The 13,521-nt window shown below is 38.5% G+C and overlaps 1 protein-coding gene across 1 annotated transcript in view; it reads left to right on the top strand.

Annotated features, from left to right (window-relative positions):
- The window catches only part of TBC1D12 (TBC1 domain family, member 12), a 161,103-nt gene that overhangs the window by 107,088 nt on the left and 40,494 nt on the right, over positions 1-13,521 (top strand). The window contains exons 4-5 of the mRNA XM_011934308.1: positions 9,045-9,127; positions 12,705-12,822. Coding sequence (XP_011789698.1) covers positions 9,103-9,127; positions 12,705-12,822 — 143 coding nt within the window. The 5' untranslated portion in view covers positions 9,045-9,102. The remainder of the gene's footprint in view (positions 1-9,044; positions 9,128-12,704; positions 12,823-13,521) is intronic.

The raw sequence follows: 13,521 nt of genomic DNA, 5'->3' as shown, positions 1-13,521 counted from the left end.
GGAGGCTGAGGCAGGAGAATGGTGTAAACCCGGGAGGCGGAGCTTGCAGTGAGCTGAGATCCGGCCACTGCACTCCAGCCTGGGCAACAGAGCGAAACTCCGTCTCAAAAAAAAAAAAAAATAGTTTTTTGGTAGAGTCTTTGGACTTTCCAAATATAAGATTATCTCATCTGCAAACAAGGATAATTTGATTTCTTCCTTGACAATTTGGATACCCTTTATTTCCTTCTCTTGTCTGATTGCTCTAGGTAGGACTTGCAGTACTATGTTGAATAACGGTGGTGAAAATCTGCAGCCTTGTTTTGTTCTAGATTTTAGAAGAAAGGCTTTCAGTTTTTTCCTATTAAATATGATACTGTGGGTCTGTTGTATATGGCTTTTATTATTTTGAGGTATGTTCCTTCTGTCCCCAGTTTTTTGAGGGCTTTTATCTTGAATGGATGTTGAATTTTATCAAATGTTTTTTCAGCATCAGTTGAAATTATATGGTTTTTGTCTTTCTTTCTATTGAGATGATGTATCACATTGATTGATTTGCATATATTGAAATATACTTACATTCCAGGGATAAGTCTCACTTGGTCATGAGGAATTATCTTTTCAATGTATTGTTAAATTCAGTTTGCTGGTATTTTGTTGAGGATTTTTGCATCCATATTTGTCAGGAATGTTGGCCCGTAGTTTTCCTTTTTTTTTTTTTTTTGATGTGTCTTTGTCTTGTTTGGGTATCAAGGTAATACTGGCCTCATAGAATGAGTTCATAAGAATTCCCTCCTCTATTTTTCAGAGTAATTTGAGTAGCATTGTTGTCAGTTCAATTCTTCTTTAAATGTTTGGTAGAATTCAGCAGTGAAGTCATCAGGTCTTGGGCTTTTCTTTACTGGGAGACTTTTAATTACAACTCCATAATTAAATGTTTTGTTCCATTGTAACTTGCTATTGGTCTGTTCAGGTTTTGGATTTCTTCATGATTCAATCTTGGTAGGTTGTATGTGTCTAGGAATTTATCCATTTTCTCTGGATTTTCCAATTTATTGGCACAGAGTTGCTCATAGTAACCACAAACAATCCTTTGAATTTGTGTGGTATCAGTTATAATGTCTCCCTTTTCATCTCTGATTTTACTTATTTGATTGTTCTTTTTTTCTTAGTCTGGCTAAAGGTTTCAATTTTAAACAAAATTTTAAAGTTTGTAATTAGTTTTCTAATTACTTAAAAACTAAAAAAAAATTCTTAGTTTTTGAAAAGTTCTTTTCAAAAAACCAACTTTTTGTTATGTTCTTTTGTATTGTTTTCTTTGTTTCAATTTCATTTATTTGTGCTCTTTTTCTTTTTTCTTCTTCTTCTTTTTTTTTTTTTTTTGTTGTTGTTGTTGAGACATGGTCTCACTCTGTCACCCAGGCTAGAGTACATTGGCATGAACATGACTCACTGAAGCCTTGACCTCCCAGGCTCAGGCCATCTTCCCACCTCAGCCTCCTGAGTAGCTGGGACTACAGGCATGTGCCACCATGCTCAGCTAATTTTGGGGTTTCTTTTCTTTTACTAATTTTGGATTTGGTTTGCTCTAGCTTTTATAGTTCCTTAAGATGCATTGTTAGGTTGCTTATTTGAAGTTTTTCATCTTTTTTTATGTAGGCACTTATAGCTATAAATTTCCCTTTCAGTGTTGCTTTTGCTGTATCTCATAGGTTTTGGTATGTTTTATTTCCATTAACATTTGTTTCAAAATATTTTTAAATTTCCTTCTTAATTCCTTCAATGACCCACTGGTCATTCAGGAGGATACTGTTTGATTTCTATGTGTTTGTATAGCTTACAAAATTCCTCTTGTTACTGATTTCTAATTTTATTCCATTGTGATTGGAGAAGATGCTTGATATTATCTCATTTTTTTGAATGTTTTAAGACTTGGTTTGTCTTTAACTAAGGAAGTAACATATGGTCTATCCTTGAAAATGATCCATGTGCTGAGGAGAAGAATGCATATTCAGCCATTGGATGAAGTATCTTGTTAATATCTATTAGGTCTGTTTGTTCTATAGAGCAAATTAAGTTCAGTGTTTCTTTGTTGATTTTCCACCTGGAAGATACGTCCAGTGCTGAGAGTGGTGTGTTAAAGTCTCTGACTATTATCGTATTGAGGTGCATCTCTCTCTTTAGCTGTAATAATATTTGCTTTATATACATGGGTGCTCCAGTGTTGGGTGCATATAGATTTACAATTGTTATATCCTCTTGCTGAATTGACCCCTTTATCATTATATAATGACCTTCTTTGTCTCTTTTTATAGTTTTTGTCTTGAAGTCTATTTTGTCTGACATAAGTATAGCTACTCTTTCTCCTTTTTGGTGTCCATTGTCATGGAATATCTTTTACTCTCCCTTTCTTTTCAGTCTATATATGTCTTTATAGGTGAAGTATATTTCTTGGAGGCATCATATCATTGAGTCTTTTTGTTTTTTAAATCTATTCAGTTACTCTATCTCTTTTGATTGGAAAGTTTAGTCCATTTACTTTCAATGTTATTGGTAAGTAAGAACTTACTCTTACCATTTTGTTATTTGTTTTCTGGTTGTTGTGTGGTCTTCTCGTCCTTCTTTCCTTCCTTCCAGTCTTTCTTTTAGTGAAAGTGATTTTTTTTTCTGGTGGTATGATTTAATTTCTTGCTTTTTATTTTGTGTTATTTGTCGTATTTTTTTTTATTTGAGGTTACCATGTGGCTTGCAAATACTATCTTATAACCCATTATTTTAAACTGATGACAACTTAACATTGATTGCATAAGCAAACAAACTAGCAAAAAGAAAACTAATACAAACTTTACACTTCAACCTCATCCTCGTGCTTTTTTGTTGTTTCACTTTTTTTTTTTTTAACTTCTTGTTGTTTCTTTTTTAACTTCTATTGTTTCTCTCTTTTTTTTTTTTTTTTTTTGAGACAAGGTCTTGCTCTGTTGCCCCAGCTGGAGTGCAGTGGTGCAGTCATCGCTCACTGTGGCCTCTCGGGATCAGTTGATCCACCCACCTCAGACTGCCAAGTAGCTAGGACTACAGGTGCATGCCACCATACCTGGTTGTTTTTTCTTTCTTTCTTTCTTTCTTTTTTTTTTTTTTAAATAAAGATGAAGTCTTGCTATGTTGCCCAGGCTGATCTGGAACTCCTGGCCTCACGTGATTGTTCTGCCATGGCCTCCCAAAGTGCTGGGATTATAGGCGGGAACCACCATAATGGCCAACTTGTTGTTTGTCTTTATGTCTTATTTTATTGCCTATGTCTTGAAAAGCTGTTGTAGGTATCATTTTTTTATTGGTTCATTGTTTAATATTTCTACTTAATAGTAGGCTGGGCACAGTGATTCACTCCTGTAATCCCAGCAGTTTGGAAGGCTGAGGCGGGTGAATCACTTGAGGTCAGGAGTTCCAGATCAGCCTGGCCAACATGGTGAAACCCTGTCCCTACTAAAAAGAATACAAAAATTAGCCAGGTAAGATGGCACGTACCTGTAATCTCACCTACTCAGGAGACTGAGGCAGGAGAATCACTTCAACATGGGAGGCGGAGGCTACAGTGAGCTGAGATCGCACCACTGGGTATTGCTGTTTGTTATTCAGGGCCCAAGGGGTCTTTTTGCTTGTTTGTTTGCTTTGAGATGCACTCTCGTACTATAGTCCAGACTGGAGTACAGTGGTGCGATCTTGGCTCACTGCAACCTCTGCCTCCTGGGTTCAAGCAGTTCTCCTGCCTCAGCCTCCTGAGTAGCTGGGATTATAGGCACACGCCACCACACCTGGCTAATTTTTTGTTTTTGGTAGAGATGGGGTTTTACTATGTTGGTCAGGCTGGTCTCGAACTCCTGACCTCCAGTGATTTGCCCACCTCGACCTCCCAAAGTGCTGGGATTACAGGTGTGAGCTACCGGCCCGGCCTCCAAGGGGTCTTTAGTCAGCATGTGATGAATCCTGCCAGGACTGGATTCTTCCCTTCAAGGCAGCAGGTTCACTTCTATTCTAGGGTGTCTCTAGAAATGTCATCCAGGAGCTAGGACCTGAGATGGGGGCCTCACCACTGCCTGGTGCCCTATCTTACTGTGGCTGAACTGGTATCTAAGATGCAGGACAAAGTCCTCTTTACCCTTCTTTCTCCTCTCCTCAAACGAAAGAAAGGAGTTACTTTTGTTGCTGCAGGCTTCACTGGGATTGAGAGAGGAGTGGCATAAGCACTCCCCTAGCTGTCCTGTCTGGTGTTTCAGTATGTCATGTACTACCCTAGTCCACTGGCTCTAAGTCCAGCATAGCATCAGTGCATCAGGACTTGCCTAAGAATTGCAGTCCTTGTGTCTTAGACTGTCTTTCAAGTTCACTTAGGATCCCAGAGCACTTTAACTTGCGATTGCAAGGCTTGCTGAAACTCAAGTTTCAGCTTCTGGAATGGGCGCTTCCCCTCTGGGCTAGTGCTGTTCAAAATGGTCCCTCTGTGGGTAGGTGCTGACTGAGTTCAGCATGATTTTGCTTTCCATGTGATAGGGCAGCATTAAGTTCAATGCAGAATTCCTCAGTCACTGTGTTGTTCCTCCCCTGAGTGCGTGGGTTCTGTCTCCTAGCCAAGAAGCCACTGCCGGGGGTTGGGAGAGGGGTGGTGTTGGCAATTTAAGACTGTCTTTCCTACCCTCTTCAATGCCTCTTGGGCGATATGAAGTTAAAACTAGGTACTGTGATTGCTCACTTGATTTTTGGTTTTAATGAAAGTGCTTACTTGTGTGCAGATAGTTAAAATTAGGTGTTCCTGCAGAGTGTACAATTGGTGCAGGCTTCTGTTCTGCCATCTTTCTTCACCCCCCTATCTTGGCTTTTGGCATGCCTTCCTCATTAAGCTTACTCATTTATTTCTGGCTTTTGATTTTAAATTGAGAGATATGGGACTCTTCTTTTCACCTGAACACTTAAGATGTCATTGTAGAGTTATTAATTGGCCTAATTTCAATGTTGTTGTATCTCAAGAAATAGGGATGCCTGAAGAGATGGAGAGAGATGGGAATGGTCAGTCTGTGGAGCAGTGAGACACACATGTTTGCCTTGGCACACAAATTTGCCATCTTATGTTAGCACTGTGTGTAGTGCCCCAAAACAATTAGAATAGTAACAACAAAAATCACCGATCACAGATCACCATAACGGACACAATGATAATGAAATAGTTTGAAATATTGCAAGAATTGGCCGGGCGCGATGGCTCACCCCTGTAATCCCAGAACTTTGGGAGGCCGGGGCAGGCAGATTACCTGAGGTCAGGAGTTTGAGACCAGCCTGACCAACATGGTGAAACTCCATCTCTACTAAAATTACCAAAAAATGTAGCCAGGCGTGGTGGTGGGCACCTGTAACCCCAGTTACTCAAGAGGCTGAGGCAGGAGAATTGCTTGAAACCAGCTGGGAGGCGGAGGTAACAGTGAGCCAAGATCACGCCTTTGCTCTCCAGCCTAGGTGACAAGAGTGAAACTCTGTCTCTAAAGAAAAAAAAAAAAAGAAATATTGCAAGAATTACTATAATGTGAGACAGAGACACACAATGAGCACATTGTTAGAAAAATGGCACCAATAGACTTGCTTGACATTAGGGTTGCTACAAACCTTCTATTTGTAAAAAATACATTATTTGCAAAATGAAAGCAAATCACAATATAGTAAGGTATGCCTGTAGTGTATTTATAACAGCTATTTTATCATCCTTGTGTTATAATCCTATTATCTGTGACATTTTTATATTGTGACTGTTGATTAATTTTTCTTCTCATTATGCATTATGTTTTTATGCTTCACATCTCTGTTTTTATTGAATGTCAGACATTGTGGTTTACATATAGGTGGATGCTGGACTTTTTTGTGTGTTCTTTTGGATACTTTTTGGCTTTAGTCTGGTTTGCAGTTTTTTGGAAATGGTTTGATCCTTTTGACCTAATCTTTGTTAGAGTGGTTTCAGAATAGCTTTTAATTTAGGAATAATTTGTCCTCACTACTGAAGCATTATTCTTCTAAGGACTCTACCTAGTACTCTTATCTGTCAGGAGGTCTTTCCACTCTGGCTGGTCTTGTGTGAGCTTTAAGAATGTCCTATTTTTTTTTTTTTCTGGTGATTCTTTTTCTGGCCGTAGTTTAATCACACACATGCACAGATCAGTACTCAGCCGAAACGTTGAGAGGACTCTTCTGCAGCTCCCTTCTTTTCTGGTTTTCTGATTTGTAACTTTTAGCTGTCTTGGACTCTCCAACTCTAAACTGTCTCCTCATGTTAGGAGGATTGATGGACCACTGAGACCTGGAAATGTCAGGTACTTGTAGGGTTACCTTGCTTATTTCTTTTCTCCAACTCTAAACTGTCTCCTCATGTTAGGAGGATTGATGGACCACTGAGACCTGGAAATGTCAGGTACTTGTAGGGTTACCTTGCTTATTTCTTTTCTCCAAAAGATCACTGTCTTGTGCTGCCCAGTGTCTGTTGTCTGGAAACTATAGTTTAGTATATTTTGTCCATTTTCTAATTATTTAAGGGGAAAGGGTAGACCTGGTTTATTTTATTCCATTATAGCCTGAAGCAGAAATCTTAACCTTTATTCCTCCCTCCTACAACTTACCTGATCAGTTGACTAATTTGAGAAGAGGAGGAAGAATTTATAATTTGAAAATTTGTCGCATACCTTTTTCTACACTAGCCTGTCGAAAAGCAAAAACTGACTCCTAAAACTGGACATTATTGTGATTATATTTGGATAAGTGGCAATATAGCAGTATATTTCTTTTTGTATTTTTTATATATAAATCACTGACTCTGTGAAGCCATTGATTTGATAAACCAAAATACAGTATAGTAGTTACCCCTTATCGGCGGTTTTGCTTAAAGCAATTTCAGTTACCTGTAGTCAACTGTGGTTTGAAAACATTAAGTGGAAAGTTCCAGAAATAACTTGATTTTTTTTTTTTTTTTGAGACGGAGTCTTGCTGTGTCGCCCAGGCTGGAGTGCAGTGGCCGAATCTCAGCTCACTGCAAGCTCCGCCCCCCGGGTTCACGCCATTCTCCTGCCTCAGCCTCCCGAGTAGCTTGGACTACAGGCGCCCGCCACCTCGCCCGGCTAGTTTTTTTGTATTTTTTAGTAGAGACGGGGTTTCACCGTGTTAGCCAGGATGGTCTCGATCTTCTGACCTCGTGATCCGCCCGTCTCGGCCTCCCAAAATGCTGGGATTACAGGCTTGAGCCACTGCGCCCGGCCAACTTGATTTTTAAATTGCATGCCATTCTGAGTAGCGTGATGAAATCTCACACTGTCCTGCTCCATCCTGCCAGGGACATGAGTTCAGTTTATCTGAGCTATATACACTACCCACCTGGTAGTTCACTTAGTAACCTTCTTGGTTGTCAGATTGACTGTTGGTGATACCACAGTGCTTGTGTTGAAAGAACCCTTGTTTTTATTTAATAATGCCCCCAAAGCTTAAGAGTAGTGGTGCTGACAATTCAGATATGCCAGAGAGAAGCTGTAAAGTTCCTCCTTTAAGCAAAGAGGTGAAAGTTCTCAAATTAATAGGAAAAAAAAATATGCTGAAGTTGCTAAGATCTATGGTAAGAATCAATCTTCTATCCATGAAATTGTGAAGAATGAAAAAGAAATTTATGCTAGTGTTACTATCGCACCTTAAATTGCAAAAGTTACTGCCATAGTGCATGGTGTTTAGTTATGATTGAAAAGGCATTAAATTTGTGGGTGGAAGATCTGAACAAAAATGTGTTCCAATTGATGGCAACATGTTGTGCTGGGCTAACTTACTCTCAATTAAATTAAACTTTATCATAGTTATGTATGTATAGGAAAAAACCTGGTATATATAGGGTTTGTTATTGTATGAGGTTTCAGGCATCCACTGGAGGTCTTGGAACATAACTCCCAAGGATGAGGGAGGGCTACTATGTGTGCAAATGATGGATTCTCCAGTTTTTAGTTACAATGTTGCCTTAAAACTCTAATTAGTGGAAAGTAGTTTGATAGTTTGTTGTAAAGGTATATCCACATTTACTATATAACCCAAGACTTTTGTTTAACTAAGGGAAATGAAAGCAAATATTTACACAAAAACTTGATGTTAATATTTATAGTAGTTTTATTAATTATGGCCCCAATCTGGAAACAATCCAAGTGTCCACCCACATGGATAAATGGAATACTACTCAGCAATGAAAAGGAATACATTACTAATACAACAACATGAATGATTTTCAAAACTGTGCTGAGCAAAAGAAGCCAGACATTAGTCCTTCAATGTAAATTAAAAACAAAACAAACAAACAAAAAGAACAAACACAAGAGTCTATAAAATTCTTGAAGAAGAAACAAATTAATCTATAGTGGTAGAAATCAAAGAAGTAATTTTATGAGGAGGGTAAGTATTGGGCTACCACAAGGAAACTTAGTGGAATGATAGGAATGTTCTATATCTTGATTGGTTAGTTAGCTGCACAGGTGTATGCATTTGTCAAGACTCATCAAACTACTCTTAAAATATGTTTATTCATTTTATTATATGAAAATTATATCTGAAAAAAGTTGGCTAAAGAAAACTCTACTAAGTGGGTTTAACAAATGACCTAAAAATATTGACTGCAATCTGAAATGGACTGGGCTCAGTGGCTCACACCTGTAATCCCACCACTTTGGGAGGCTGAGTCAGGAGGGTCGCTTCAACCCAGGAGTTTGAGACCAGCCTGAGCAACATAGTGAGACCCCATATCTATTTTTTTAATGTGAAATGTTTAAATATATGCGAACTTATATACACATGTCATAGAAATACACACATTCACAAACACACACCACATATTAACAACCTGGATTCTGATTCTGTTCTAAAATGCACAGTTCTTTTCAGCCTTTTACTTCCTTGATGAATGAAATGAGGTTAGTTTAGAAATTCTTTGTATCTGGGTGTAAAAAGAAAGAAGTTAGTAAGTTTAAAGTTAATCTTTTAAAATTGTCTTAAGTCATTTTTTTTTCCAGAAATCTTCCTGCCAAATCTGTGGAAGAAGCTTTACGTCACCGACAAGAATATGATGAGATGGTGGCTGAGGCTAAAAAACGAGGTATAAAATTTAACTCCACATGGTATAATTTTCTGATTTTAATAGGAAGATGGATGGTAAAAATTAAGTCTGTCTTCAAGATGATACTGAAATCTTTTTTTTTTTTTTTTGAGACAGGGTCTTGCTCTGTTGCCCAGCCTGGTGTGCAGTGGTGCACTCAAACAGCTCACTGTAGCCTGACCTCCCAGGCTCAAGCAGTCCTTTCACCTCTCAGCCTCCCAAGTAGCTGGGACCACAGGCATGTGCCACAACGCCTGGCTAGTTTTTTGTATTGTTTGTAGAGATGAGGTTTTACCATGTTGCACATGCTTTTATTTTTCTCTGCTATTTTTATAATCAAGTTTGTTCTAAAGGAGGAATTAGATGACATACCAGGATCATAGTTTTTCTGCATGTACTTTTACAAAACTAGTAGGAGGAATCTTGAGATTACAGTCATAAAACTTGGACTACTACTATCTGAGTTTATAAATATAAAGATAATTCATGAATCTATTAATGAATTTCACTTTTTACCATTTTTATATTTTATAATTAATAATTTCTAATTATTTTATAATTTAATAATTTTAACTTTCTATATGACTGTGAGAATATGATTTGAAACTTAAATACTCTTTTGTGACTTACAGAGCCTCTCCAGAGGCCCAATTGTGTCATTTGATTAGGCACATAAATGCATACTCTTGTGTGTATAAATTTACATATTTGTTCATTCATTCTCTTCTCCAACTAAAAAAATAATATCAGGATAATTTAACAGTGTTTATTTCCTGACAGTTGTTATTTCAGGATAAGCATACATTTTTAGAAGATATTGCACAGCTGTATACATTTTTAGACTTAACATCTAATACCTTATTAACAACTGATATTTTTTCCTTTGACTTCAGTGAATGGAACATTATAATGGTATACAGTTCTGCTTTATGGTTCTATTTTGGAAATGAAGTTATTTATTTAATGTTAAGTAAAAATAGGATATATAAGGCTAGTTATATCTTTCTAAAAGACTTGCTTATTTAAACATTAGTTTTGTGTAGTTTACTATACGGAATTCGAAATATTTCTGACATATCCAATTAAGTTTTATTTATTTATTTATTGCTTATTTTTATTTTTTTTTGAGACAGGGTGTTGCTCTGTCACCCAGGCTGCAGTGCAGTGATGTGAACTTGGCTCACGGCAGCCTCAGTCTCCCAGGCTCAGGAGATCCTCTCACCCCAGCCTCCCAAGTAGTTGGGACCATAGGCGTGCACCACCATGCCCAGTTAATTTTTGTATTTTTTTGTAGAGACAGGTTTCGCCATGTTGGCCAGGCTGGTCTTAAACTCCTGACCTCAAGTGATCCGCCCACCTTGGCCTCCCAAAGTGCTGGGATTTTAGGTGTGAGCCACTACATCCAGCCTAAGTTTTTATTTTTTATTATGTATGTATTTATTTTAGAGACAGGGTTGCACTCGTTGCCTAGGCCGGAGTGCAGTGATACAATTAGAGCTCACTGCAGCCTCAAATTCCTGGGCTCAAGCAATCCTCCTGTCTCAGCCTCCCTGGTAGCTAGGATTGTAGGTGCATGCCTCCACACCCAGCTCTTTTTTTTTTTTTTTTGAGACAAAGTCTCACTCTGTCACCCAGGCTTGAGTGCAGTGGCGCAATCTCAGCTCACTGCAACCTCCGCCTCCTGGGTTCAAGTGATTCTCCCACCTCAGCCTCCAGAGTGGCGGGGATTACAGGTGCCTGCCACCAGGCCCAGCTAATTTTTGTATTTTTAGTAGAGACGGGGTTTTGCCATGTTGACCAGGCTGGTCTCAAATTCTTGACCTCAAGTGATCCACCTGCCTTGGCCACCCAGAGTTCTGGAATTACAGGCGTGAGCCACCATGCCCAGCCCCAGCTCATTTTTTAAAAGTTATTTTGTAGAGATGGTGTATCTCTGTGTTGCCCAGACTGGTCTCAGACTCTTGGCCTCAAGCAGTTCTCCCACCTGGGCCTCCCCAGAGTGTGTTAACTGGCTCCAGTTAAGTTTTTATTTATTTTTAAACTTTTTACTATATGATTACTATGTAAGATCATTTTTGGTACTGGATGATCTTTAAAGCATGTTATGATAGGAATAATATTGAACTGAGAAATCAGATGGCCACAGCTTTAACCTTGTTTGATACTACCTGGGTGTGATACTCCGAACAGGCCTAATGTTAGTTTTCTCATGCGTACAGTGTGAGAGGCAGGTCAGCTTAATCAGGGCTTTGAAGCTTCTCTTTCATCATTTTTTTGTTGTTGGTAAAGTAGTGAAACATTTCGCTCAAGAAATCCTAGAGAATATGAATACATGAAACAAATAAAAGAAAGTAGAGATTGTTGGCCAGGTGTGGTGGCTCACGCCTGTAACCCCAGCACTTTGGGAGGCCGAAGTGGGCGGATCACGAGGTCAGGTGTTTGAGACCAGCCTGGCCAGCATGGTGAAACCTTGTCTCTACTAAAAATACAAAAAATTAGCTGGGCATGGTGGTGCGACCCTGTAATCCCAGCTACTCGGGAGACTGAGGCAGGAGAACTGTTTGATCCCAGGAGGCAGAGGTTGCAGTGAGCCGAGATGGCGCCACTGCACTGCAGCCTGGGTGACAGAGTGAGACTCCGTTTCAAAAAAAAAAAGAAAGTAGAGATTGTTTACTTGGCCTTCTGCGTGCCCCTCAAGATGGTTTCTAAGGCATATCTGAAAAAACAGTTTGAAAACAGTTTGGCTGGCTGATCTCTGACATCCTCACTGGTTCTAAAATTACATAAAGTTTTGATTTATGACTCACTTGCCTCTGCATTTGAGACATCTCTTCTTCTGAGATTGTGACCTTTGATTTTCAGAGATGTATTTTCTTGCCCCAACTTTTGCCTTAGAATCTAAGAGATGTACTGTTAATATATGTGTTTTGGGGGACATTTTAAAATTTCAAACTAATTAGTAAAGTGAAACACCATATTCAAAAGTGCTATTGAAAAATCATTTTTGAGTGTCATGTGGGTTATGTCAGAAAATTTATAAACCCTTGTAGGAAAATAGGTATTGGTTAGTTGCCCACAGTTGTTTGCTTTTTATATAGTTAATTCATAAGAAATTTGACTTCATAGGTTAAGTGTAAATAGAAATATGTGATAAAGTAATCTACTTAAATTATTTTTCTGACTTTTTATTCCACTTACTTTTATACTAGCACAGGAGATGTTATTTTAAAATTATGTTAATAGCTGGGCATGATGGCACACAAGTGTAGTCCAAGCTGCTCAGGAAACTGAGATGTGAGGATTTTTTTAAGTCTAGGAGTTCAAGGCCACCTGGGCAATGTGGCGAGACCCATCTCTAAAAAAAAGAGAAAACAAAAGAAAATTATGTTAATCAAGTTCATTTACTTTCACTTTTTCCCTCCCTTTCTTTCCCTTTCCCTCCCTCCCTTATTTCCTTCTTTCCTCTTATGATAATATTCTTTTTTAGAAAGTCTATTTTGTAGAGTTTAGGTAGATGGAGAAGAGGATTTTGATCTAGCTTATTTGTATTGAAATAATTTTTACTCACTTAAAACAGAAATTAAGGAAGCGCATAAAAGAAAAAGAATAATGAAAGAACGATTTAAGCAGGAAGAAAATATTGCAAGTGCAATGGTAATTTGGATCAATGAAATACTGCCCAATTGGGAAGTAATGTAAGTAAGCAGACTTTTCCTGAATTCCCATTTGTCTCTGAAGATCTCCTGTTTCTGATTCTGTATTTTTATTATTCCCAGCATGTATTTTATGCTTTGGCTAAATTATACTATTAATTAATGCCTGAAAATTTCCATAATATATCTGTGCCTTTGCTTTTGTAAGTCCCTCAGTGTCTACCACCTACTTCCCTTACTGACCATCCTCTGTGTCTGCTAAGTCTTACCTATCCTTTGGGACCCAACTGAAATGCTAATTGATGTATGAAACTTTTAATGTCTTTAGTTACTGTATTTTCTTAATGCAACATACCATCAATTGTAAGATGCACTATTGATGTATTAGCTATTTGGAAAGAAAATATTAAATATGTAAATGCATTATAAGATGCATTTATTAATATTAAAGTGGTTTTTTTTTTTTTTTTGAGACGGAGTCTCGCTCTGTCACCCAGGCTGGAGTGCAGTGGCCGGATCTCCGCTCACTGCAAGCTCCGTCTCCTGGGTTCACACCATTCTCCTGCCTCAGCCTCCTGAGTAGCTGGGATTACAGGCACACGCCACCACACCTGGCTAATTTTTTGTTTTTGGTAGAGATGGGGTTTTACTATGTTGGTCAGGCTGGTCTCGAACTCCTGACCTCCAGTGATTTGCCCACCTCGACCTCCCAAAGTGCTGGGATTACAGGTGTGAGCTACC

The sequence above is a fragment of the Colobus angolensis genome, unplaced genomic scaffold (genome assembly GCF_000951035.1).
Source record: "Colobus angolensis palliatus isolate OR3802 unplaced genomic scaffold, Cang.pa_1.0 Scaffold134, whole genome shotgun sequence".
NCBI classification, from domain to species: Eukaryota; Metazoa; Chordata; class Mammalia; order Primates; family Cercopithecidae; genus Colobus; species Colobus angolensis.
The sequence above is the reverse complement of the archived record's forward strand: the minus strand, read 5'-3'. Positions and strand labels throughout refer to the sequence as shown.